The sequence below is a fragment of the Ursus arctos genome, unplaced genomic scaffold (genome assembly GCF_023065955.2).
Source record: "Ursus arctos isolate Adak ecotype North America unplaced genomic scaffold, UrsArc2.0 scaffold_31, whole genome shotgun sequence".
NCBI lineage: Eukaryota > Metazoa > Chordata > Mammalia > Carnivora > Ursidae > Ursus > Ursus arctos.
The window spans coordinates 15,203,270-15,226,327 of record NW_026622997.1 but is presented as its reverse complement, the minus strand read 5'-3'; the positions used below and the strand labels follow the sequence as shown (position 1 = coordinate 15,226,327).

General features: G+C 40.4%; 1 protein-coding gene across 1 annotated transcript in view; it reads left to right on the top strand.

Moving 5' to 3' along the window:
- Window positions 1-216: 216 nt before the first annotated feature.
- Window positions 217-23,058, top strand: part of ELOVL2 (ELOVL fatty acid elongase 2) — a 66,827-nt gene continuing 43,985 nt past the window's right edge. The window contains exon 1 of the mRNA XM_044388743.3: window positions 217-338. Coding sequence (XP_044244678.1) covers window positions 336-338 — 3 coding nt within the window. The 5' untranslated portion in view covers window positions 217-335. The remainder of the gene's footprint in view (window positions 339-23,058) is intronic.

Sequence of the window (23,058 nt, the reverse complement as noted above, 5' to 3'; positions counted from 1 at the left end):
CCGGGAGGGGGCGCGCGAGGCCGCCCAGGGCCCCGCCTCGCCGGCCCCCGCCCCTCCTCCATTGCCCTTCTCGCGCCGGGGCCGGCAAGCCCCCGGCGAGGGGAGGGGCTGGGGAGCGGCGGGCGCCCGAAACGGCCCTGGAGCTCGGAGCGCCGCGCGGGAGTCGCGCGAGCCCGAGGGGGCGGGGAGGCGGGCGGGCGTGCGCGCGCCGGGCGTGGGTGTGGGCGTGGGTAAGTAGAGCGGGCGCGGCGGGAGCGCGGGGCAGAGGGACGCTGGCTACCCTGGACAGCGCATCGCAGCCCGCCGGGGTCGCCGCGCCGCAGCCGCCGCGGATCATGGTGAGTGGGCGCCGCGCGCCGCCACCGCGGTCCTCCTTTCTCTCCTCGACCAACGCACTGGGCGGGAAGGGGCCCGGCGGGCGGCGGCGCGGGAGCTGCGGGTTCGACCGCTGGAACCCGTCGCTCTCGGCGGGCCTGGGGAGGGGGCGGTGAACGTTTGGGCGGGGGGGGGGGTGTCGCCGGCCGGGTGGGGGCCGCGGTCTCGGGATCTTTGTCCGGGGCCGCGGTCCCGCCCCGGCACCTCGAGGAGCCCGCTCGCGTCCAGCCCCCTGTTGCAAGCACGCGGCCCGCCGGGCGCCCGGGATGCCCGACGAAACCGTCCCCCGTCCCCGCGGCGGCCATTCCCGCTCTCTTCCCACACCCTGCTTTCCCTTCGCCCTGACCCCCGGTGTGGGGGACGGCGTTTCCCTGGCGCGGTCCCGACCCTGCCTCCGGAAATTCTGGGGTTTTTGTTTCTAACGGTTGAATCCGTGCCTCCTCTCCTCCCTGCACAGTGCCTGCAATCCCCGGGGGTGTGTCTGTGTGCTTGCCCCGGCCTCCCTGGGTTTGCATCGTGGAGTCGGGGAGGTTCCCATGTGTTTACGGAGATTGGGCGGGCGGGGGGGGGGGGGTCTGGTGTGTTCTTTCCAACAACTACTTTTTCCCAGTTTCCCAGGCCAGTACTCCACTTTGAATTCAAACCGCTTTCAGCTGGCCGCGTAGCTCTGGAGAGAGAGGGGTGCGTGTGTGTCCGTGTCTGTCCCCGTGCGTCCGTATCCCCTGAACTGCCCGAGAGTTTTGGCGGAAGAACCTGGTTCTGTGACTACAAAAAGAGAAAGTGATGTGGTTTCCATATGGTTCCTTCTCCACATGGGACTTGTTAAAATATGCTAATCTCCTTTCTTTTCCCCACTCCAGCTGACACTGATCAGTCCCGGATTTTGCGCTCTCTCCACCCTCTCAGGCACACACCATCTACCTGATTATACGTGAAGCCTTCTCCGGCCACCCTGTCTAAAATTTCAGTCTTTCCTACCCCACCCACCACAGTTCCTATCACCCTTCTTCATTTTTTTCTTTATAGCAGTTATTTAACATACTCTTGTTTATCTTGTTTACTGAACGTGTTCCCCGCTAGAATGTAAATATCAACGCAGAGATTTTTTCATTTTGTTCACTGCTATATTTCTTGTACCTACAACAGTGCCTGGCACATAATATGTGCTGGATAAATTAAAGAGAGAATTAACTCAAAAAACCAGCATACTATTGCTGATGTACAAATGGGAAGCAGCAGTGCAACTACAGAGATTATCCAGTTGACAGTTATAAGGATGAGAATCTCAAGGGAAGTGAGAGGAGGGATACTCTTGGAAACGAGGGACTGACTGTGGTGACCCTCCATGAGAAGAGTATAGCTAGCCATCTTTTAATGCCTGGGTCTATCACTTCAAGCCTTTGACACCTTTGCATTTGGATAGATAAAGCATTTTTAGAGCTAACTGGCTCTCTCCTTGGGGCCTGAACCTTTGTTACAAATTATTATGAATTGTAATGAGTAAGAAAAGAAGTCCAAGGATATCACCTTAATTGGAATGGAAGAGTCATGGGAATTCATCTAAAAGAGCCAAAATAAAGGGCTTGCTCTTATTAACTCTACCCTGTACTATTGTGATGCTGCCTTCTTAGAAAAGCATTTTTCAGAAACTGGGTTTTCCGAGTAGATATTTGTACACATATGCCCACAAACAAGTCCTCTCACTTTAAAAAATGATGCTGGCAGTGGGAAGGTTTTGGGGGGTTAAATTTCCAAAATAAGCTGGTGGGTCAGTTCAGAGAGACACGGCTTTGGATCCAACACGAATAGTCCCTCACGATGTCTGCTCATTAGTCTATTCCAAAGCCTATGTTTTTCCTTCAAATTCCCTTTTGCTTTCCCATTTCTATGATATAAATGTATAACAGTCCTTTGTTTTAAGCCTGGGGACATGTGTTTTTATAATGTGAGCCAAACTGCGTAGTAAAATTTACATGGGCAAGTTCCTGAAAATGATGTAATTATAGCCATTACTCTTCAAGTTTAGCAGTTCTATAATTGCTGTCCTGGCCAGATAGGTAGTAAAGATGAAAGATGGGAAGGAAGGCATAATACGTTTGTCTTCGAAATGGAATCCAACCACCAGACGTAAGTGAAAGACACCTCATTCTTTTGATCCCTATTTATATTTTTAAGAGATTTTATGTTAAGATTCCAAAGTACCAAGCCATTTTTTTCCTGTCTATTCCTCGAAGCATAGTATTTTTCAAGGACTATAAATCCCCTTTTAAAGTTATCCAGTTGAGTAAGCTTAATTCTCATTCTTTCAAGAAAAAGTTGCAATTTCATCCAGCTCCCTTGAAAACTTTTTTTTTTAATAATGATTTTTTATTATATTATGTTAGTCACCATACAGTACATCCCCGGTTTCCGATGTAAGGCTCGATGATTCATTAGTTGTGTATAACACCCAGTGCTCCATGCAATATGTGCCCTCCTTACTACCCATCACCGGCCTATCCCATTCCCCCACCCCCCTCCCCTCTGTAGCCCTCAGTTTGTTTCTCATAGTCCATAGTCTCTCATGTTTCATTCCCCCTTCTGATTACCCCCCCTTTCTTTATCCCTTTCTTCCCCTACTGATCATTCTAGTTCTTATGTTCAATAGATGAGAGAAATCATATGATAGTTGTCTTTCTCTGCTTGACTTATTTCACTTAGCATTACCTCCTCCAGTGCCGTCCATGTTGTAGCAAATGTTGAGAACTCGTTCTTTCTGATTGCTGAGTAATGTTCCATTGTATATATGGACCACAACTTCTTAATCCAGTCATCTGTTGAAGGGCATCTCGGCTCCTTCCACGATTTAGCTATTGTGGACATTGCTGCTATGAACATTGGGGTGCATATGGCCCTTCTCTTCACTACGTCTGTATCTTTGGGGTAAATACCCAGTAGTGCAATGGCTGGATCATAGGGTAGCTCAATTTTTAACTTTTTAAGGGACCTCCACACTGTTTTCCAGAGTGGCTGTACCAACTTGCATTCCCACCAACAATGTAGGAGGGATCCCCTTTCTCCACATCCTCTCCAGCAATTGTTGTTTCTTGCCTTGTCTATTTTTGCCATTCTAACTGAAAACATTTTTTTTTTTTTAATTGCAGTATAACTGATCCCTTCAAAACATTTTTATCAGTTTGGGAGGTTCAGGTGCTTTCATAGTCTGAAAGAGGGTGTTTAAAGTTTAAGTGGCTCCATATGGTAGGTTTGTTATATTCAGAAAACAGGGTCCTTCTATTGAAGGTTGTGCCCAGGATCCTCTCCTTGAAAGTTTGGGATATTTAGAAGTAGATGTTGATAAGATACAAGAGGTTACACCAGTAAGCTTTTATTTCAGCTCAGCATGGTGAAAATATGCCAACATGAGTAGCTCAGCAATATCCTGAAGTTACAAATTTACACATTTGTATCTTAATCGAATTAGGACATCACTGGTATGTCCCTGACTCTGACAATGAACCATTCTAATAAATTGTTAGTTTAAATATAACCATTTAAAATCTAACAATTTAAGAGTTGCAGAGTACAAATTGTTCTGGAATTGATGACGTGGCAGTTTAGACCTTGAGATCTGGAGTGACTCATGGATTTGAACCCCAACACCAAGATTTAACTGTGTAACCTTGGCAAACTTCTTTAGAACTTAGTTTTGTTTTTGTTTTTGTTTTTTTTTTTTTTTCTATAAAAGAAGACAATGATATCATTTCATAAGGTTGTTGGGAGGAACAAAGAAGATAATGCACAAAATGTGGCTAGTATAGCTCTTTGAGCATTCGGTGAATATTATCTTTTATAATGACGTGCGATCTTTGTCCCATACCTGGTTGTTTTCAGTTGAAATATCTCAGAATAATGTCTGTGATTCACTCATGGATCTCTCCCCTTACGTGATCCTGAAATGTATCTAGTATTGCTCTATATCAGCACGCTCCAGGAGAAATATGCAAACCGCATATGTAATTTAAAATTCTCTAGTAGTGGCATTAAGAAGTGAAAAGACAGGTGAAATTAATTTTAATAATAGATTTTATTTAACCCAATTCATGCAAATATGATTTCAACATGTAATCAGTGTAAACAAAAAATTAGAAATCATACATTTTTCCCCATATGAAATCTTCAGCATCTGGTTATGTGTTTTATACTGACAGCGCATTCAGTTCAGGTGAGCCCCGATTTCAGGTGCTCAGTAGCCAGCTGTGGGATAAAACAGCCCCAGATGACACACATCTTCCAAATTTACCTCTTATCTGCTGGGCCCTTCCCTCTCATGAGAACCTCACCGCCGCTTTAAACCTAGTGTTACCAAAAGTCATCTACTCATCTTTCAGACTGTCCTCTCTGTTCCCTTTGGCTGCTAGTAATTCCACCAGCTCTCAAGGCTACTGTGTCTGAAATTGGATTCTTACTCGCCTTATTCTTTTATATTGTTCATTGTATAATATTCTCACATTTTGAAAACCTCTTTACATCTTCTGTCTTCTCCAGCCTCCCTCCACTATTTTTGTCTTTCTTACAGATTTCCTCCTTTGTGGTCTCTTAGTTTTTAACCTTTTTACTTGAAGCTCATTATTTTTTCAAGGCCAGAGTCCTCATTTTCCTGTGGTAGCTGAAAGCTGGGGGCACCTCTGGTCCTGATATGTTTCCAAGGCCTCCCTCTTGCTTCCTTCCTGCGTTGCACTTCCCTTCCTTCTGCCCCCCCCACCCCCCCACCCCCTTCTGCCTCTGGAGAAAGGTGGTTCTCTACCTCGAAGTCACTGGGCTCCACATTCTTGCCATTCTCTCATAGCTCTTTTGTATGTTAAGTTATAAATGCTTTCTATTTTATGCCTTATGTCTGTGCTTCACATCTTTATCAAATATCCAAAGAAATAGAATTCCTATGATTGAAAATCTGATATTGAAATGGCCGACCCAAGGGAAGAAGCACAGATAAAGGAAGGAGAAAAATAAACCATGGAAAGGGAAAATGAAATTATTCTTTGAGCTTTAATTACCTTTCAAGAAATATCAATGACCTGATTAATAACAATAGCAACAACAACCACAACTATGGTGATACCTTCCTCAGGGCTTTATAGCAAACGGAACACTTTCCTCTAGCCTGGTGGACAAAGGTGCTGGACCAAGAGTCAAGAAACCTAGTTTCTTTCTAGTTCCGGTGTTTTTTTATTGACTAGCTCTATTGCCTTAATCCCATCACTCTGAGACACTGTTTACTCATCTGCGGAATGGGGTATTCTCCTTTCGCAAGATTGTTTTGGCAGAATCAATGCAGCCTTTACACTGGCTCGTCTCTCTGGCTGCCTGGCCGGGTCTTTCTGCCAGGGAGCTGTATGGCTGGCTGTCTTCTCAATACCTTTTTTTTTTTTTCCCTTTTTTCATAAGTGTTAAGAGAAAACGATCTTAGGATCAAAAAGTTTTGGAAAGCAGTAGACAAGACAGGTTTCTTTCTCTCTCTCTCTCAAGGCATAGTTGACACACAATGTTACATTAGTTTCAGGAGCACAACATAGTGATTCAACAAAATCTATACCTTATGCTCTGCTCACCGCAAGCGTAGCAGCCATCTGTCCCCATCCAGTGCTGTTACAATGCAATACAAAACTGACTATTCCCCAGGCTGTACCCTTCATCCCCGTGACTTCTTCATTCTCTAACTGGAAGCCTGTATCTCCTACTCCTCGTCATCCGTTCTGCCCGACCCCCCCCCCCCCCCCCCCGCCTCTGCTCTGGCCATCACCACCAGTTCTCTGTATTTATGGGTCTGTTTCTGCTTTTCTTTGTTCATTTGCTTTTTTTTTTTTTTTTAAGATTGCACATATACATGAAATCATATAGTATTTGTCTTTCTCCGTCAGACTTACTTCACTTAGCATAATACCCTTTAGGTCCAAATGACAAGATCTCATGGTTGTTTTTTTGTTTGTTTGTTTGTTTTTTACTAATATTCTATTGTGATATATATCTTGGCTATTGTAAATAATGCTGCAATAAACATAGAGGTGTGTGTATCTTTTCCAATTAGTGTTTTCATTTTCTTTGGGTAAATACCCAGTAGTGGATTTGCTGAATCCTATGGTAGCTCTATTTTTAATTTTTTGAGGAACCTCCGTATTCTTTCCCACAGTGGCTGCACCAGTTTACATTCCCACCAACAGAGCACAAGGGTTCCGGTTTCTCCACATCCTCGCCAATACCAGTTATTTTTTTCTTTTTGATACTAGCCATTCTCGCAGGTGTAAGGTGATATCTCAGTGTGGTTTTGATTTGTATTTCCCTGGTGATGAGTGATGTTGAGCATATTTTCATGTGTCTGTTGGCCATCTGGATGTCTTGTTTGGAAAAATTTCTATTCAGATGCTCTACCCATTTTTTAATTGGATTATTTGGGGTTTTTTTTTTTGGTGTTGAATTGTGTAAGTTATTTATAAATTTTGGAAAGTAACCCTTCATCAGATGTATCATTTGCAAATATCTTCTTCCGTTCTGTAGGTTGCTTTTTTGTTTTGCTGTTTCCTTCGTTGTGCAGAAGCTTTTTATTTTGATGTAGTCCCAATAGTGCATTTTTGCCTTTGTTTCCCTTGCCTGACGAGGCAGATCTAGAAAAATATTACTAAGGCTGATGTCCAAGAAATTACTGCCTGTGTTTTCTTCTAGGACTTTTATGGTTTGGGGTCTCCCATTTAGGTCTTTAATCCATTTTGAGTTTCTTTTTGAGTATGGTGTGAAAAAGTAGGCCAGTTTCATTCTTTGGCATGTAGCTGTCCAGTTTTCCCAGCACCATTAATTGAAAAGACTGTCTTTTCCCCATTGTATATTTTTGCCTCCTTTGTCATAGATTAATTAATCTATATAAGCATGAATTAATTTCTGGGCTCTCTATCCTCTTCTAGGTGTCTGTTTTTGTGCCAGTACCATACTGTTTCAATTCCTGTAGCTTTGTAGTATATTTTGAAATCAGATTGTGATGCCTCCAGCTTTTTTGTTCTTTCTCAAGATTGCTTTGGCTTTGCGGGGTCTTCTGTGGTTCCATATCAACCTTAGGATTGTTTATTCTGAGATGTGTGAAAAATGCTGTTGTATGTTGATAGTGATTGCGTTGAATCTGTGTATTGCTTTGGGTAGTATGAACGTTTTAACAATATTATTCCTCCAATCCATGAGCATGATGTATCTTTTCACTTGTCTATGGCGTCTTCAATTTCTTTCATCAGTGTTTTATAGTTTTCAGATTATAGGTCTTTCACTTCCTTGGTAAAGTTTATTCCTAGGCATTTTATTCTTTTTGGTGCCATTACAAGTAGAATTGTTTTCTTAATTGCTCTTTCTGCTTAGTTATTAGTATATAGAAATGCGACAGATTTCTGTATATTAATTTTATAGTTTGCAACCGTACCGAATGCATTTATTCTAACTGTTTTGGTGACGTCTTTAGGGTTATCTATATATAGTATCCTGTATCTGCAAATAGTGAGTTTTCCTTTTTCCCTCCCCATTTGGATACCATTTATTTCTTTTCATTGTGTGATTGCTCAGGCTACGACTTCCAGTACCATGTTAAATCAAAGTGATGAGAGTGGGCATCCTTGTCTTGTTACCTGTCTTAGAGGAAAAGCTTTCAGTTTTTCACCACTGAGTATAATGTTAGCTCTGGTTTGTCATGTACGGCCTTTATTATGTTGAGGTATGTTCCCTCTATTGAGCATTTCTTTAATCATGAATGGATGTTAAATTTTGTCAGATGCTTTTCAGTATCTGTTGATGTGATCATATTATTATCCTTTGTTTTGTTAATGTGGTGTATCACTTTGACTGATTTGCAGATATTGACCATCCTTGCTCCCCAGAATAAATCCCACTTGATCGTGGTGATCCTTTTAACGTGTTGCTGGAATTGGTTTGCTAATATTTTGTCGAGGATTTTTGCATCTACGTTCATCAGGTATATTGGCCTAGAGTTTTCTTTTTTTGTAGTGTTTGGTTTTGGTATCAGGGTAATGTTGACCTCATAGAATGTGTTTGGAAGTTTCCTTCCTCTTCTTTTTTTGGAATAGTTTGAGAATTGGTGTTAACTTTTCTTTGAATGTGTGGTAGAATTCACCTGTGAAGCCATCTGGTCCTGGGCTTTTGTTTGCTGGGAGTTTTTTTGATGACTGATTGAATATTACTAGTAATTGGTCTGGTCGGGTTTTCTATTTCTTCTTGACTGACTTTTGGAAGACTGTACATTTCTAAGAATTTATCCGTTTCTTTTAGGTTGTCCAATTTGTTGGCGTATGATTTTCCTTGGTAATGTTTTATATTCTTCTGTATTTCTGTGGTGCTCGTCGTTACTTCTCTTCCATTTCTGATGGTAATCGTTTGGATCCTCTTTTTTTCTTGAGTTTGGCTAAAGGTTTATTGATTTTGTTTATCTTTTCAAAGAACCAGTTCCTGGGGCGCCTGGGTGGCACAGCAGTTGAGCGTCTGCCTTCGGCTCAGGGCGTGATCCCGGCGTTATGGGATCGAGCCCCACATCAGGCTCCTCCGCTATGAGCCTGCTTCTTCCTCTCCCACTCCCCCTGCTTGTGTTCCCTCTCTCGCTGGCTGTCTCTGTCTCTGTCAAATAAATAAATAAAATCTTTAAAAATAAAAAAAACCAGTTCCTGGTTTCATTGATCTTGTTTTTTGTTTTTAATCTCTATTTCATATATTTCTGTTCCAATCTTTATTATTTCCTTCTGTCTGTTGATTTTCTGCCTGGATGATCTACCCATTGTTGTAAGTGGTTGTTAAAGCCCCCTGCTGTTATTATATTACTGTCAATTTCTCCCTTTGTATTTTTCAGTATTTATGTATTCAAGTGCTCCATTTTTGGGTGTGTAGATATTCACAATTATTATATTCTCTTGTTATATTGATCCCTTTATCACTATGTAATGCCGTTTTTTGTTACAGTCTTTGTTTTTTTTTTAATTTTAATTTTTTTTAATGATTTTATTTATTTGAGAGAGAGCACATGTGACATAGAGGGATAGTGAGAGGGAGAAGCAGACTCCCCACTAAGCAGGGAGCCCCATGCAGGGATCAGTCCCAGGACCCTGAGATCATAACCTGAGCCAAAGGCAGATGCTTAACCAACTGAGCCACTCAGGCGCCCCACAGCCTTTGTTTTAAAGTCTGTTTTGTCTGATATAAGTATTACTAGTTTGGCTTTTTTTTCCCCCCTTCCTTTGCATGAAATATTTTTTTCCATCCCTTCACTCTCAATCTGTATGTGTCTTTAGATCTAAAGTGGGTCTCTTGTAGGCAGCATATATGCATGTATGAGTCTCTTATTTTTGATTCAGTCATCCTGTAGCCTTTGAGCATTTAGACCATTTTCATTTGAAGTAATTATTGATAGGTATGTACTCACTGCCATTTTGCTAATTGTTTTCTGGTTTTTGGTTTTTCCTTTGTAGTTCTTTTTCTTTCTGTTTTCCTTGCTCTCTTTTCCTATGGTTGATGACTTTCTTTGGTGTTATGTTTGGCTTTCTTTCTCTTTATTTCTTAATATATTTATTACAAGTTTTTTGCTTGTGGCTTCCGTGAGGTTCAAACGTAACATCTTAAACATACAGCAGTCTGTATGAAGTTGATAGTCACTTAAGTTCACACACATTCTAAAAAAAACTATTTTTACTCCCCCATCACGTTTTGTATATTTGTTGTCATATTTCAAATTTTTTAATGTTGTGAGTTCCCTTAACCTTTATGATACAATTGATTTTGCCACTTTTGTTCTGTGACATGCATAGTAGCCCTGTAAGAGAGTGTGCTCTTTACTGTGTGTTTGCTTTTACTCATGACACTTTGTCCCTTCGTAATTTTCTAATTTTGAAAATTTTGTAGTTTTCCTTCCAGTTATGACTTTCTCTATATTTTTAAAAGATTTTATTTATTTATTTGTCAGAGAGAGCGAGCTCGAGTGCACAAGCAGGGGGAGCGGCAGGCAGAGGGAGAAGCCGGCTGAGCAAGGAGCCCCATGTGGGACTCGGTCCCAGGATCCTGGGATCATGACCTGAGCTGAAGGCCGACTGAGCCACGCAGGCATCCCTGACTTTCTCTTTTTCACTTAATGAGTCCCTTTAACATTTGCTGTAAGGTCAGTTTAGCAGTGATGAACTCCTTTTACTTTTGTTTTTCTGGAAAACTCCCTCTCTCTCCCCTTCTATTCTGAATGATACTCTTGCTGCTGGGTAGGACATTGTTGTTGCTGTTGTTGTTTTTCCCTTTCAGGACTTTAAATATATCATCCACTCCTTTCTGGCCTGCAAACCTTCTACTGACGAATTAGCTGATGGCCACCTGGGATTTCCCTTTTTCATTTGTAATTAGTTGTTCTCTCTCCCTGCTTTTAAAATTCTCTGCTTATCTGTAATCCTTGACATTTTAGGTATTATGTATCATGATGTGGACTCCCGTGGATCAACTTTGGAGTTCTCTGTGCTTCTTGAACCTAGAAGTCTGTTTCCTTCTCTGGGTTAGGGAAGTGTTCAGCTATTATTTGTTCAAATATAATTTCTGCCCCTTTCTCTCTTCTCCCTCTGGGACCCATGTAGTACAAATGTTCCTTCCCTTGATGTGGTCCAAGAGCTCCCTTAACCAATCCTCCTTTCTTTTATCATTCTTTTTGCTTTTTGCTGCCAAGCTTGGGTGCTCTCCATTATTCTGTCTTCCGGATTGCTGATCTGTTCTTCTGCACCCTCTAATCGGTTGTTGATTCCCTCTAGGGTATTTTTCATTTCAGTTATTGCTTAGTACCTTCTTATTGAGACCTGTCTTAACCACTGTATTTAAAACTACAACCTGCCCTGCCATGTTCACATATGCCTGATCCCCTTACGCTGCTATATTTTTTCATAGCACTTAGGTGTACTCATTTATAGAACACCTGGTACCTTTTAATAATTATTATGTGAAGTGATTTTTGTTTGTCCCTTCATGACCTGTCCTTTGATGTCCCCCTTTGTTTGCAAGCTTCATGAGGACAGATTTTTGTTTGCCTTGCTCAGTAAAGTATCTCAAGCATTTAGGCAAATGCCTGACCTATAGTACATGCTAAACAGTTGTTTGCTGATAAAGTGAAGGCCAGTGTCACCGGTTCCCAGTGCAGTGTTCTTTTCTCATCAATCCCATTTACCGTCCATAAAGGATTAATTTGGAAATGCACATCTGTTTTGCAAACATATCCACAGGATAGTTCTTTTAAAGACCAGTATCTCTTAATGCATTTATAATTATTTATCACAGTTGAGTTTAGGCACATTTCAGTAATGTAGCTGTTTCATGCTTGTGTAACCTTTCAGTAAATGATGATGTGTATGTATTCTTACAACTATATTTATGTTTCACAATCATATTTGTGGAAGGGGTCAGGTTATGTCATTTCTAAGTAATGAAACCTATAACTTTATTATAAGTTATTGAAATTCAAATGAATGTGTATACATTTCTATAATATTTGCTTTTCATAAAATAATTTGTAGATGGGGACAGATTATGTTCTTATTTTTACTTAATGAAATCTGTAAGTAATAGCATTAGATTCTTACTGAAACTAAAAATGAATATCTTAATGGTAATATAAACAAAGCTATGATTTGGGAATTTACTGAGTAGTTGTTTTGATTCTTACATATATGTTGTCTTTTTTGGCTTTTATCACTTACATACACTATGAGTGCAGTAATGTTATTTTATATTTATTAATCAGTTAATATGTGTAAAAGTGCATTGGAAAATACATACCTTTTTTGAAGCCTTATAAAAAAAAACTTGAGAGAGGCAAGTCCTGTATCAATATACCTACTTTACAGGTGAGAAAATTGAGCTCCAAAGAATAAGTGATTAATCTAAGGTCATATACTAGAGGTAGCAAAACCAGGTATAAACCTTCTGATCCAAAAACATTACCTGTTTTGGTCCGTATAGGTTTATCCATGAATCAGTGTAAATGTATTCTTCTCATATAAATGTGATGAAAGCCATAGTACTCCTCTCCATTATCATAGGGGAGAAGGGACAAACCAGAACGACTTCCCCATGTAGTTTCTTCCCTGCAAATTATAAGAATAGATGGATGGATAGATAGGTAAATATATATTTGTATTTATTTACATAACATCTGTATTTACATATTATATAGATCTTATGTATGTATTTACATATATAAACAAATACATAAAACCTAAAGATCCATTTCAAATATATGGAAATTGGAGCAAGCAAGGGAAAAAGTGTTTGTTGGGTTTTTCGTGTTCTTCTTCTTCTTCTTTTTTTTTTTTTTTTTGAGAGAGAGAGAGAAAGAGGCAGAGAGAATCTAGAGCAGGCCCCACACCCATCTAGTAGACCATTAAATAATAAATATCCAATTAAGTAAAATGGTCACTTTTTCAATTGAATACTGTAGTATTAAGACACTGATCAGAGGGACACCTTCGTTAAGTACCTGATTCTTGGTTTTGGCTCAGGTCATGACCTCAGGGTCATGAGATTGAGCCTTGCATGGAGCTCTGTGCTCAGTGAGGAGTCTAAGATTCTCTTCTTCTTCTGCCCCTCCCCCTCAAATAAACGAACGAATGAATACATCTTAAAAAAAAAAAAAGACATTGATGAGAGAGACCAATGGTAGCTTTGCACATAAACTTTTGATTCATAATGACAGTTTATCATTTAAGTTTACTTGCAATACTTGAAGATTTAAATTATTGATTTTTCCATATTGCTAAGCGAATTTGGTTAATAGAATCTTTGAGTTTAACAGATATTATGACTAGTTGGGGACCCTTAGTGTGTTGGCAGGGTCAAAAGTTTATCAACTGTTACACTGAAGTTAGATTAGTTAGAGTTAGTTAGTTAGAGTCAGATTAAAAATTAACTCAAGCCTTTAAAAGAAGAAAACAGGTGTCCATAATGCAAAAATAAAATTAGGCCATTTTCAATTTTCCAGAAGAATTAGTTCTGATCGCCTTATTTTCTTTGCCTCCAAGAGGTCTGTGCAGTGTTCTCTGACATGGTGGGAAGAAAGAGGGAGCCTCTGCTTGGACCTTTTCTGCCCTCATTGCAGAGGCTTTCCTTAAATTGTTACAGGGAAGATTCAGTCTCTTGGGCCAGCAGCTTCCTTGCTTTTTGGAAATGCATGTTTTGGGAGTGATTTAATGTCAGCGGTGCAGTTATGCTTAAGGAGGGTGTCGGAGCAATACTCAGCTGCATTTTCTTCTGGGACAGCCTAACCAAGAGTGCCCTTAGAGGCTATTTCACATCCCTCTCTCCGTAGGTTAGGGAATTGTTTCTCCTTTGTATTCTTCAAAGTAAGCATTACCCCCTTTCCCTTGGTCTTTTCTGTACTCAGACTCCTAAAAAGAAATGGCAGGTATCACAACTTACTTTGAGATTTAACTGCCTGAAGTCTGTTTCAGACTCACCAGGGCAAAGCGACCATACTAGTTAAAAAAAAAAAAAAAAAAGTCCAAACCTACAGCACGGGTAACTTTTACTTTATTGAGCCAAGAATGTGGTCAGGACCAGGAGGTGGTTGATAATTGAGGAGCTCAGATCCTCAGGATTGAGAAGGCTGAGATCCAGGTTGTGTCTGTGACAGCAGAGGACTCCGAAGACGAGTCAGTTCAACGAGAGGAGAAAAACTCAAACCAGTTGTCTGAGAGGTGGCGTGAGTAGAAGGAGCAGCAACTTGGGAATTGGACAGACCTGCTTAAGTGCACGTTCCCAGACTAGATGAAGCCAGACCCACTGAATCGGAATCTCTCTGTGAGAGGCTTTGGGATTTGCATGCCAGGAATCAAGTCCCCAGAAATCTGAAATCCAGTATTCCAGGGCTTCAGGGAATGAACTAACAAAAATATTTAGTGTATGCTTCATGAAGGAGTTGGGACTGACCCTAGAGCTCGCCTAGGTTGGATTTTGATATATAGGAAAAAGGAGGGATGTAAAATCAAACAGAAGATTCCATTTAGGAGAAAGAACTGGGTAAGGAGGGACCCAGAAAGCAGTAACATATATTTGAGAAACACTGTACTGTGAGCACCTTATGGACAAGGCCATCTGTCCTTGCAGAGCCTAGCTTACATTTACGTGCTCAGTAAATGTGTTTTGAATCGTGCAGGTTGTGAACCAACAGGAGTATGGAATGGGTCAAGGCAGATTTTTGAAGAGTCTTGAATCTGAGGCCAAGAACTTCCTTCTTGATTTTGTAAACCAAGTTTTTGAAATGGAGAGTCAAATGATGAAAGTGTCATTTAGGAAGATTAACCTGGTTTCTGTAATACCTGCGCCGAGAGAGCCTGGGTAAGGAGGTTACTGTATATAGTCAGTACTCCCTTATCTTCATGTTGCCAACATTTGAAAAAGTGATTTCTTGAACCACATACTCCTGGGTTCAATTCTCAGCTCCATTATCTCCTCTATGAGATTGTATAGTAACACATGGTGAAGATTGGGTCATGTCAGGTAACCTGTATATAAGTTCCTCGTAATAGAGAAGCTAGCTGAGAGTGAACACTCAAAATTCATGGCTGTTACCCGCAGAAATGTCATCCTGTTCATCTTTACAAACCTAACTTTTTTGCTCCGTTTGGAAGAGAGATTTTTTGTTGTTGTTGTTAAACTAACTTGATTAATCTACATTTACTTACATTTTTAAAATCTTCATGTTCCCATGACTATGGATTTTAGTTTAACATTCAGGACTTTTTCTGGGGAGACTGAAAAAGTAATAAAGATTTCATTGTCTGATATTTAGTTCCCTTTTTTCCATCCTGCACGAGTTCTGTTAATTAGCAAAAAATGAAAAACCAAGCTCCAGGCTAGCAAAACCGTTTTTCCTGCTGAATAACTCTCACTTATAGATGCACTCATGTTAGGAAACAGTGTATTTTGAAAATTGTTTCATGGATTTGAATCACAATTTTAGAAAATCCTGAGAGCTCCCCATAATCAGATTAAACCTTAGCTGTTTGCCCAACTGCCTACATCAAATTGCCTATGCCTCGAGCTTCTTAATAGCACTTAATCTAATGCCTTAACCCTTAAAAATTTACCCTACAAGAAAACGTATCTTCCACTGTCTGCCTTTCCCACTGGATCGTCACTATTTCTTTACTAAAACCCTAAATCGAGCAGATTACTGGATTTGTATATTGTATTTGAAATAATGAGGAAAGAGAACACATATGTGTACATAGTTTGTTTTCCTCCTTTTTCCCTGTCAGTTCGGAAGTAGTGAAAATTGATTACAAACTTAAATGTATGGGTAAAAACGAAATAAGGACAATCTAGGACTCCCTTTGCATGACCTAGGAGAAGACAACGTTAGAAGAGACTAAGATTCGGTGGGAAAAGTGGAAGACACATCAGCCGCGTTGAGGGCAGCGAAGAGACCAGCCTGGCTCGTATGAAGCTGTTGCATCGAGGACTGGTCCCAGCAAGGCTGGAGGACTGCTTTGGACCAAACAGAATGAAGTCTCTGGGTTTCTGGTTCAAAGTCCGTGACGCCCCCAGCGTGAAATTCTTTCCTTTCTGGTAGACTTCCTCCGTCTTTATGGCTTGACGCCCTATCAGTTCATTTTCAACTAAAATAGACTAATCGCAGCTGCAATTTGTGAGCCACTTCGGGGGACCTTCCGGCAGCGTCCCCGGTGGTGATAATCACAACGTCCTATGCTTGTATAACACTTTTCAATTTGCAGAACATTTTCACAGCACCCTCTCAGTTGATGTTAGTTAGTTGCTTTTGTGTTCTCTTTGTATTATTTGCCCCCCTCCCCCCGCCCCCCCCCCACTGCAGTATAAGCTCTGTAAAGGCACAAACTTTGTCTTGTTTACCACCGTAATTTCAGCACCAGGGTTGTGCCTGCACGTAATAGACACTCAGAGAATACTTGTTGGATAAATGGACAGCTGTATAAAGTAGCTCTTTCTTGTTTGAGGAAACTGAGGCTCAGATTGTTTTATCCAGAGTCCTACAACTAGTAAGTGGTGGATTGGGGATTCAAACCCTTTTTATACCTGTGTCTCTCGTCTTCGACCCTGTCACTTGTTTCATTATACCAATTGGCTTTCCTGATACGGTATTTTTAGCACGACTTGCAAAAACACCATAAGAAGTGACAGGTTTGACCGTATCAGAGTTTAAAACTGAGACAATAAAAGACCATACATAGGCAGAGACTTTAAAAAATCAAGCAACAGGGGCACCTGGGTGGCTCAGTCGGTTAAGTGCCCGACTCTTGATTTCAGCTTGGGTCATGATCTCAGGGTAGTGAGATCAAGCCCCGCTTGGGGCTCCATGCTCAGCACAGAGTCTGCTTGAGATTCTCCCTCTGCCCTCCCCCCGACTCATGCTTGCTAAATAAATAAATAAAATCTTTTTTTAAAAATCAACAGACTAGGAGAAGGTATTTACAATCTATATTAACAGTATAGATTGTTATATATACAAATGACTTTTATAAATCAATAAACCGAAAACAAGCTATTCATTAGAAACATACATAAGAGTGATTAAATGGCAGCTCACTGAAGAGGAAACCTGCACAGACAGTAAACTTTTCAAGACACACCCCACTGCAGGAGTAATAAGGAAATGCAAATTAAAACCATGTCACAACCCTGAACTTGGCAAAAATTTAAAAGATGGGCAGTAGCAAGTCCCACAAGTTCATAAGAGCAATATGGTAGTTTTTATGAAAATTAAACCTGTATTCCCCAAACAACATAGCAATTCCACAATGAGTTTTATTTTCAGAGAAAGCCTCAGTTATGAAAACAAGGAAATTTGTATAAAGCAGCATTGTTTGTAATAGAAAAACTGGAAGCGACCTGTACTTCCATCATAAGGAAATGGATAAATAACAACATAGAATATTCACATGGACTATGACACAGCAGTTACAACGAATAAACTAGCTACACGTATCATCACAAATAGATTAAGCTACAAAAAGATAAGTATATATAATTTATATCTTTAGAATGTATAAACCAGTACTGTTTTTGCTTGTGAATATCTGTAAATGTATAGAAATGCAGACAAGAAGGCCTGACGTCTAATTTATGACAATAGCTATATCTGAGGAAGGAACGAGGAACAGAAGGTTAGGGAGATTTGCAAAGGGAGTGATGACTTCATCAGTTATACTTTATTAGTTCCCAGCACCTAGTAGGTTCATTTGATAAATATTTATTGAATAGATTTGAAAAGATTAGAAACAAATATGACACGGTTTCAACATACGTGATATATTTATTTTGTTATTCTCTACATTTTTCACCTTTACGTTTTTTCCCAAGTTAGAAATCAGTTTGGATTTGGCGTCTGCGTTATAGTCTCGGGTCAGGGGTCTGTTAAGTGTCGCACATGCACACAGATGAGCCACAAGGCCGGAGGGCCTTCTCCTGTTTTCTGAAACCCTAGTCCTTTCCTCTCGGCTGACTGAATCCGCCTGGGGCATTGCTGCTTACAGGGTCAGACCTGAGCATCCATGCAGTTTTGGAGAACGAAAGGTCTTACTGTACAAGGCCATGTTTGCCATTCTCAGTGTCAATTAAAGGAATAAGGATATTTTCCCGTGTGTAAAAAGGGAGCAAAGAGCCATATACTGACAACAGTAGCAACTAAGTTGAATTCTTACTGTGTCCCAGGTTCCAAGAGCCTTTCCTGTTGTCACTCATCCCCACAGCAGCTCTGTGAGTTGGCAGTGTCAATGAATTCTTTTCTTCGTCAACCAATTAATAAGTACAAAAGAAAGGAAAAGAAAAAAAACCTATGACCCTTATTACTATTGGAGGCAGTTTACCCTTCTGAGGGAGATGCTTTGGGCTGAAGTTATCCAGTCACCGATCAGCCCATTCGGCTACTCCTGCTTCTAGCTGACGATAAGTCTGAAGAGTCTGAAGAGTCAATAAGTAGTTCGATCAATCAGTAGCTCGTCAGGGCGGCCATGACAGGACCTATTTTAATCTGTCATGGAGTTAAAACACTACATCCGAATCTAAAGCAAAACCAAATCCTCAGGGAAAAGACATCTTACAACTAAAGCAATTTATACATTGTTATAAAGAAACTTTATGGTCTTCATTTGGGGATGGAAGAGAAGAGAAATCCATGTGTCTGTAGATTCTCCCCACCCCTCCAAAGAAAGTCCAAATTCGGTCCATTTGGAGGAATGGTATCAGAGGGAAAGTTTTTTTTCTAGGCACAAGCAAAAGGAAATGGTTATATTGATAGAAATACGGTTTTCAGAGTAAGAGAGGTAATAGTTCTGCCCCATTCTGAAGATGTTCACTTCTGAGGGCTCACTTTAAAAAAAAAGAAAGTGCTGACAAACTAGAGTAAATCCGTAGGAGAATGCCGAAGAGCGTGAAGGTCCAGAGCTCATGTCCTGTATGTGGACATGTGTCTAATACCTAACACATTAACTAATGCTTGTGGAAGGAGGAAGGAAGGAAAGATCAGATGAAGAAGCAGTGGGGCAGAGAGGGGAGGAAGGAAAGGAGGGCGGGGGAAGTTGGGCTCGTTGAGGCTGGTTAGCTAGGAAAGGCGAGGAGTGGTGTGAAGTGCCCGCTGTCCGTGTCTGAAGGGCTCGCAGGTGAAAGAGAAAGCACCAGCTGTGTATGATCTCAGAGGAAAGAAGTAGGATTGATGGGTAACGGTTGAATAGAGAAAGATTTTTAGGTCAAAATAAGGGTTTTCTGGAAACATTTTAAAAACAGAATGTGCTACCTTGCAAAGTAGTGAGAAGCCTTTCTCTGGGGTATTTTCTAGTTAGGTGGGTGAATTTCTGTCAGAATTATTGTAGAAAGCAATTATTTCAGGTTTTGGGTACAAAGTTGAGTTAGAGGTCTATGATTCTCTGATATCGTGAGAGCCAGTAAGTTGCTCATTGATTCATCTGAGATTTAAAACATCATTCTGTATTTTTCCTTTCTATGTTTCTATTCACCAGAAGAAGTTTGGACTATACAAGGCTGATTCTTACAGCTTTATAGTGCTCTGTGATGGGGAAGGAACTGCAACATTACTGTAACATTTTAAAAGTTATTTTTCACAAAACAAGTGTAAGTTTAAGAAATGGTGAAGTAATCACGTAAAAATTTTCAAATATTTTTAAATGTTATTTTATTTAAAGATACTAGATCTCCTTGGGGCGCCTGGGTGGCTCAGTCGTTAAGCGTCTGCCTTCGGCTCGGGTCATGATCCCAGCGTTCTGGGATCCAGCCCCGTGTCGGGCTCCCTGCTCACGGAAAGCCTACTTCTCCCTCTCCCACTCTCCCTACTTGTGTTCCCTCTCTCGCTGTCTCTCTCTCTCTGTCAAATAAGTAAGTAAAATCTTTAAAAAAAAAAAAGGTACTAGATCTCCATGTAAGGAAAGACAGTTACTTTTCAGAGGGATAGTTACTCTGTTGAGTTTAATATTAATATTCTGTACAGCTTCGTTAAAGTTCATATGAGAAACCAGGCTACAATTTATAAACTGGCAGTAAATCCTGCTATTTCTCCAATTTTTATATGTTGGATACATACAAAGCTAGAGGCTCTTTTGTAGGAGTTAAGAGTGTGGCCGAACGTCAGATTTCATATTGTTAATCTACTGATTGTGTTGGAATTACACCTGGATAAACAGGACAAAAGTATACTTATTTTACTGATTCTAAAATGTGGTAGGACACCTTGAGGCATATCTGTGTTTCCTGAATACTTGTCATAAAATCTTTATTTCTAGGTAGATGGCACTCTAAAGCCGCTAATTCAGTCATCATAGGAAGGGAGGGTGGGGTTTTACCTGTATTATGTAAATAAGGTTCAGATGACAAAACTTATTGGTGTCAGAGTCTGGACAAGAACCTGGGCTTCTTAATTCATGTTCCAGTGCTTTCTGCTGCATTATGACGATTACTGACTTTATAGAGAAGCAATTATGTTTACTAAATGGCTAAATGTATGGGCAATTCCCTTTAAGAGATCCTATGGAATTGGGAGAGCTCATTTTTGTTAAAGAGGATTTTTAATGACTACAGAGGTGTTTATCCTGCGTTCTGACATTCTGCTAAGTGCACGCAAGGTATCCTCACCGGTTTGGCAGGAATATGTTTTATTCTAAAAGATTTAAGCTAAAGTAACCATTTTGCTCTCATGGAGTTAAGCTAGCTTTCTCTGAATACATTCAAGTGAGTCCTATATTAGAGAATTCTAGAGACTGAAGGAATAGTAAGCTAGAATGAACAGTTAGGTGAAAATCAGACTACTTCAGTCCTTCAGAGGGAAGAGCCAGACGAAGGGGCAAGTGGTGTTGTAAGGTTTTCCTTGCCGTCAGAAGGAAACACTGTAAGGTTCTTTTTTCTTTCTGTTACCAGCTGCTACCTTCCTAAGTCTCTCGGACTTAAGAGTGCTACATGAACAAGACAATGGACATGCAGAAAATACTGATAAACAGCTTCCATTTCCCCACGGTTGCTAGTTTGTCTGGTGAAACAGAGGGGGCTCTCTATTTAAGAATCAGGTTCTTGGTGGCTGTCCCAGAGATCTGCAGTGGAACTCTTCACCCCCAAGTCTAGGATTAATATATGAGTTGGCCTGTTCCCCCTGTTACAGCCAAGAAGGATCACAAAGGATTTCCTACCGCATGCTGTCCAACTGTGTGGACAGCCAGCACAGCATTATCTGACCTTTATGCCTAGCTTGCCGCTGGCTACTGGAGCCGCTTACATTTTCACATTTTCAGTCCTAGGGCTGTTTTAAAGCTATGCAAATGAGTTGGCTAGACTTTCTCCTTTTAAATAACAAACACACACTTCATAGCCCAACATCTTTAACTTTTCTAATATGTCTAAATGCAACATAGTTACTGTCACACAGTCAGGCTAGGAAACTTTCCGTAAGTCTCTACTTCTCTGGTGACTAATTTTGGCTGTTATTTGAGAAAAGCGTTGGAAGCGGTAGTCAGGTGAGGTCAGTAGGGGAAGTGGAAGTGGAAGCCAGGCTCTCCTAGCCCTTCGGTTGCTACTTCCGCTCTATCTTCCTGGAAGCATGTCTGCATCGAGTGTCTTCTCGAAGGAAACTCAGGACTGTTTCTCACCCACCCTTTCCCCTGCCCAGAGTCATGGGCCAGTGGTGTTAATTGACTTTATCCTTTCCTTTTAGGGGTTGGGAGGGAAAACACTGTAGCTGTAGTGGTTAATATTTCTATACTGATACAGTTCTAAAAAGCTATATTGAACAAGAAAAATAAGCTTTGAGTGCTGGAAAGCTAAAACTAGGTGAAGACTTCAGCCAAGAAAATATTTTTAAAATCTAAGGTCATGAAGTTAACAGTGTATTTTGTGTGTGTTTATTTTATGGAAGTCAAAGGAATAGATCGATGCACTCACTTTTTGAAGAAAACCTGAGTCTCTTAAATTATTTATATGACTTAAAATGGTTGTGCTTCTCTAACTCTATTCTAGTTTTTACAATACATCTATAATCATTTCAAATAGGCATTTATTCACTTTAAAATGTTTCTTTTACTCTAGTAAAAGTTACACTGAAGATAAGCATTTGAAAGAAGACCTTGCTCGCTTGCATGCAGTTGAACTAAAAAATTGTGGAATGAAGGCACTGACTGAAGTAACCCAACTTAGCAAGCAGAAGTTACCCTGTTAATTTAGAAGGCTGCAGATTTCAGTTTCCCTGATTTCAGTCCTACCTGCCCAGTTTACTTCCAAATTATGCATCAGTTCTACATACTTCAGACATATATGAAGCTAAAATACATTATCATTTATTTCACTGTGTGTTTTATATTTCCAATAGTAGCTTCAAAATATTTAAATGGGCCAAGAATGGGATGGCCATGTGGTTGAACGGAGGATGGGGCCTGGGAGAGAAGCTTGAAGCTTCTGTTTTGCACTTTAAAGAAAACGAGAAAACATTACTAAATGCTTTCTATTCTCCACTGGATAGAAATGATTTTATCAGTAAGAAAAAGAATAGTAATGTTTTATAAAAGTGCTCATTTAGCAGGGTTCAAACAATAGCTCAAGAAGAACCCAGAGAAAAGACTGTGACGCAATGCTAATAGAAAAAAATGGAAGTCAGACACTTACATTTCCATATTTTCTTTATTTTGACACAATACCTTGGCAAAGGCAACGGGCTGAGCCACATGTGGTGTATAATTGTGATCACTTTGTCTTCTGCCTCTTATCTGTACAATCGGTAATACTTGTCGCCTCTTGATCCACCCCCACCTCCCCGTAGAATTATCTGTCTTCATCCGTTAGCTCAGAGTTTTGGGAGACCAAGTTGGGTTAATGATTGAATGTTGATGAATTACTTCAGGTGAATTAAGGCACTATCCCAGAAGATGCTCAAAATAACATGAGATTCACATATATAAAATTAGTTTGTAAAAGTTTCTAGCCATCAATAAAGGTTAAGTGGCCATCAATAAAGGCCTTCCCCCCCCCCTCCCCATCAACAGCTCAGGCTACATTTTACCTTTCAATGATTTATTTTTTTCTTAGAGCCTGCCAACTATGCTCAATTTGATTTTCCATTATCTGCATTAAAATGCTAAGGGAAGGGTATGCTTTTCCTTCATCTCTGAGAAAAGACTTCAC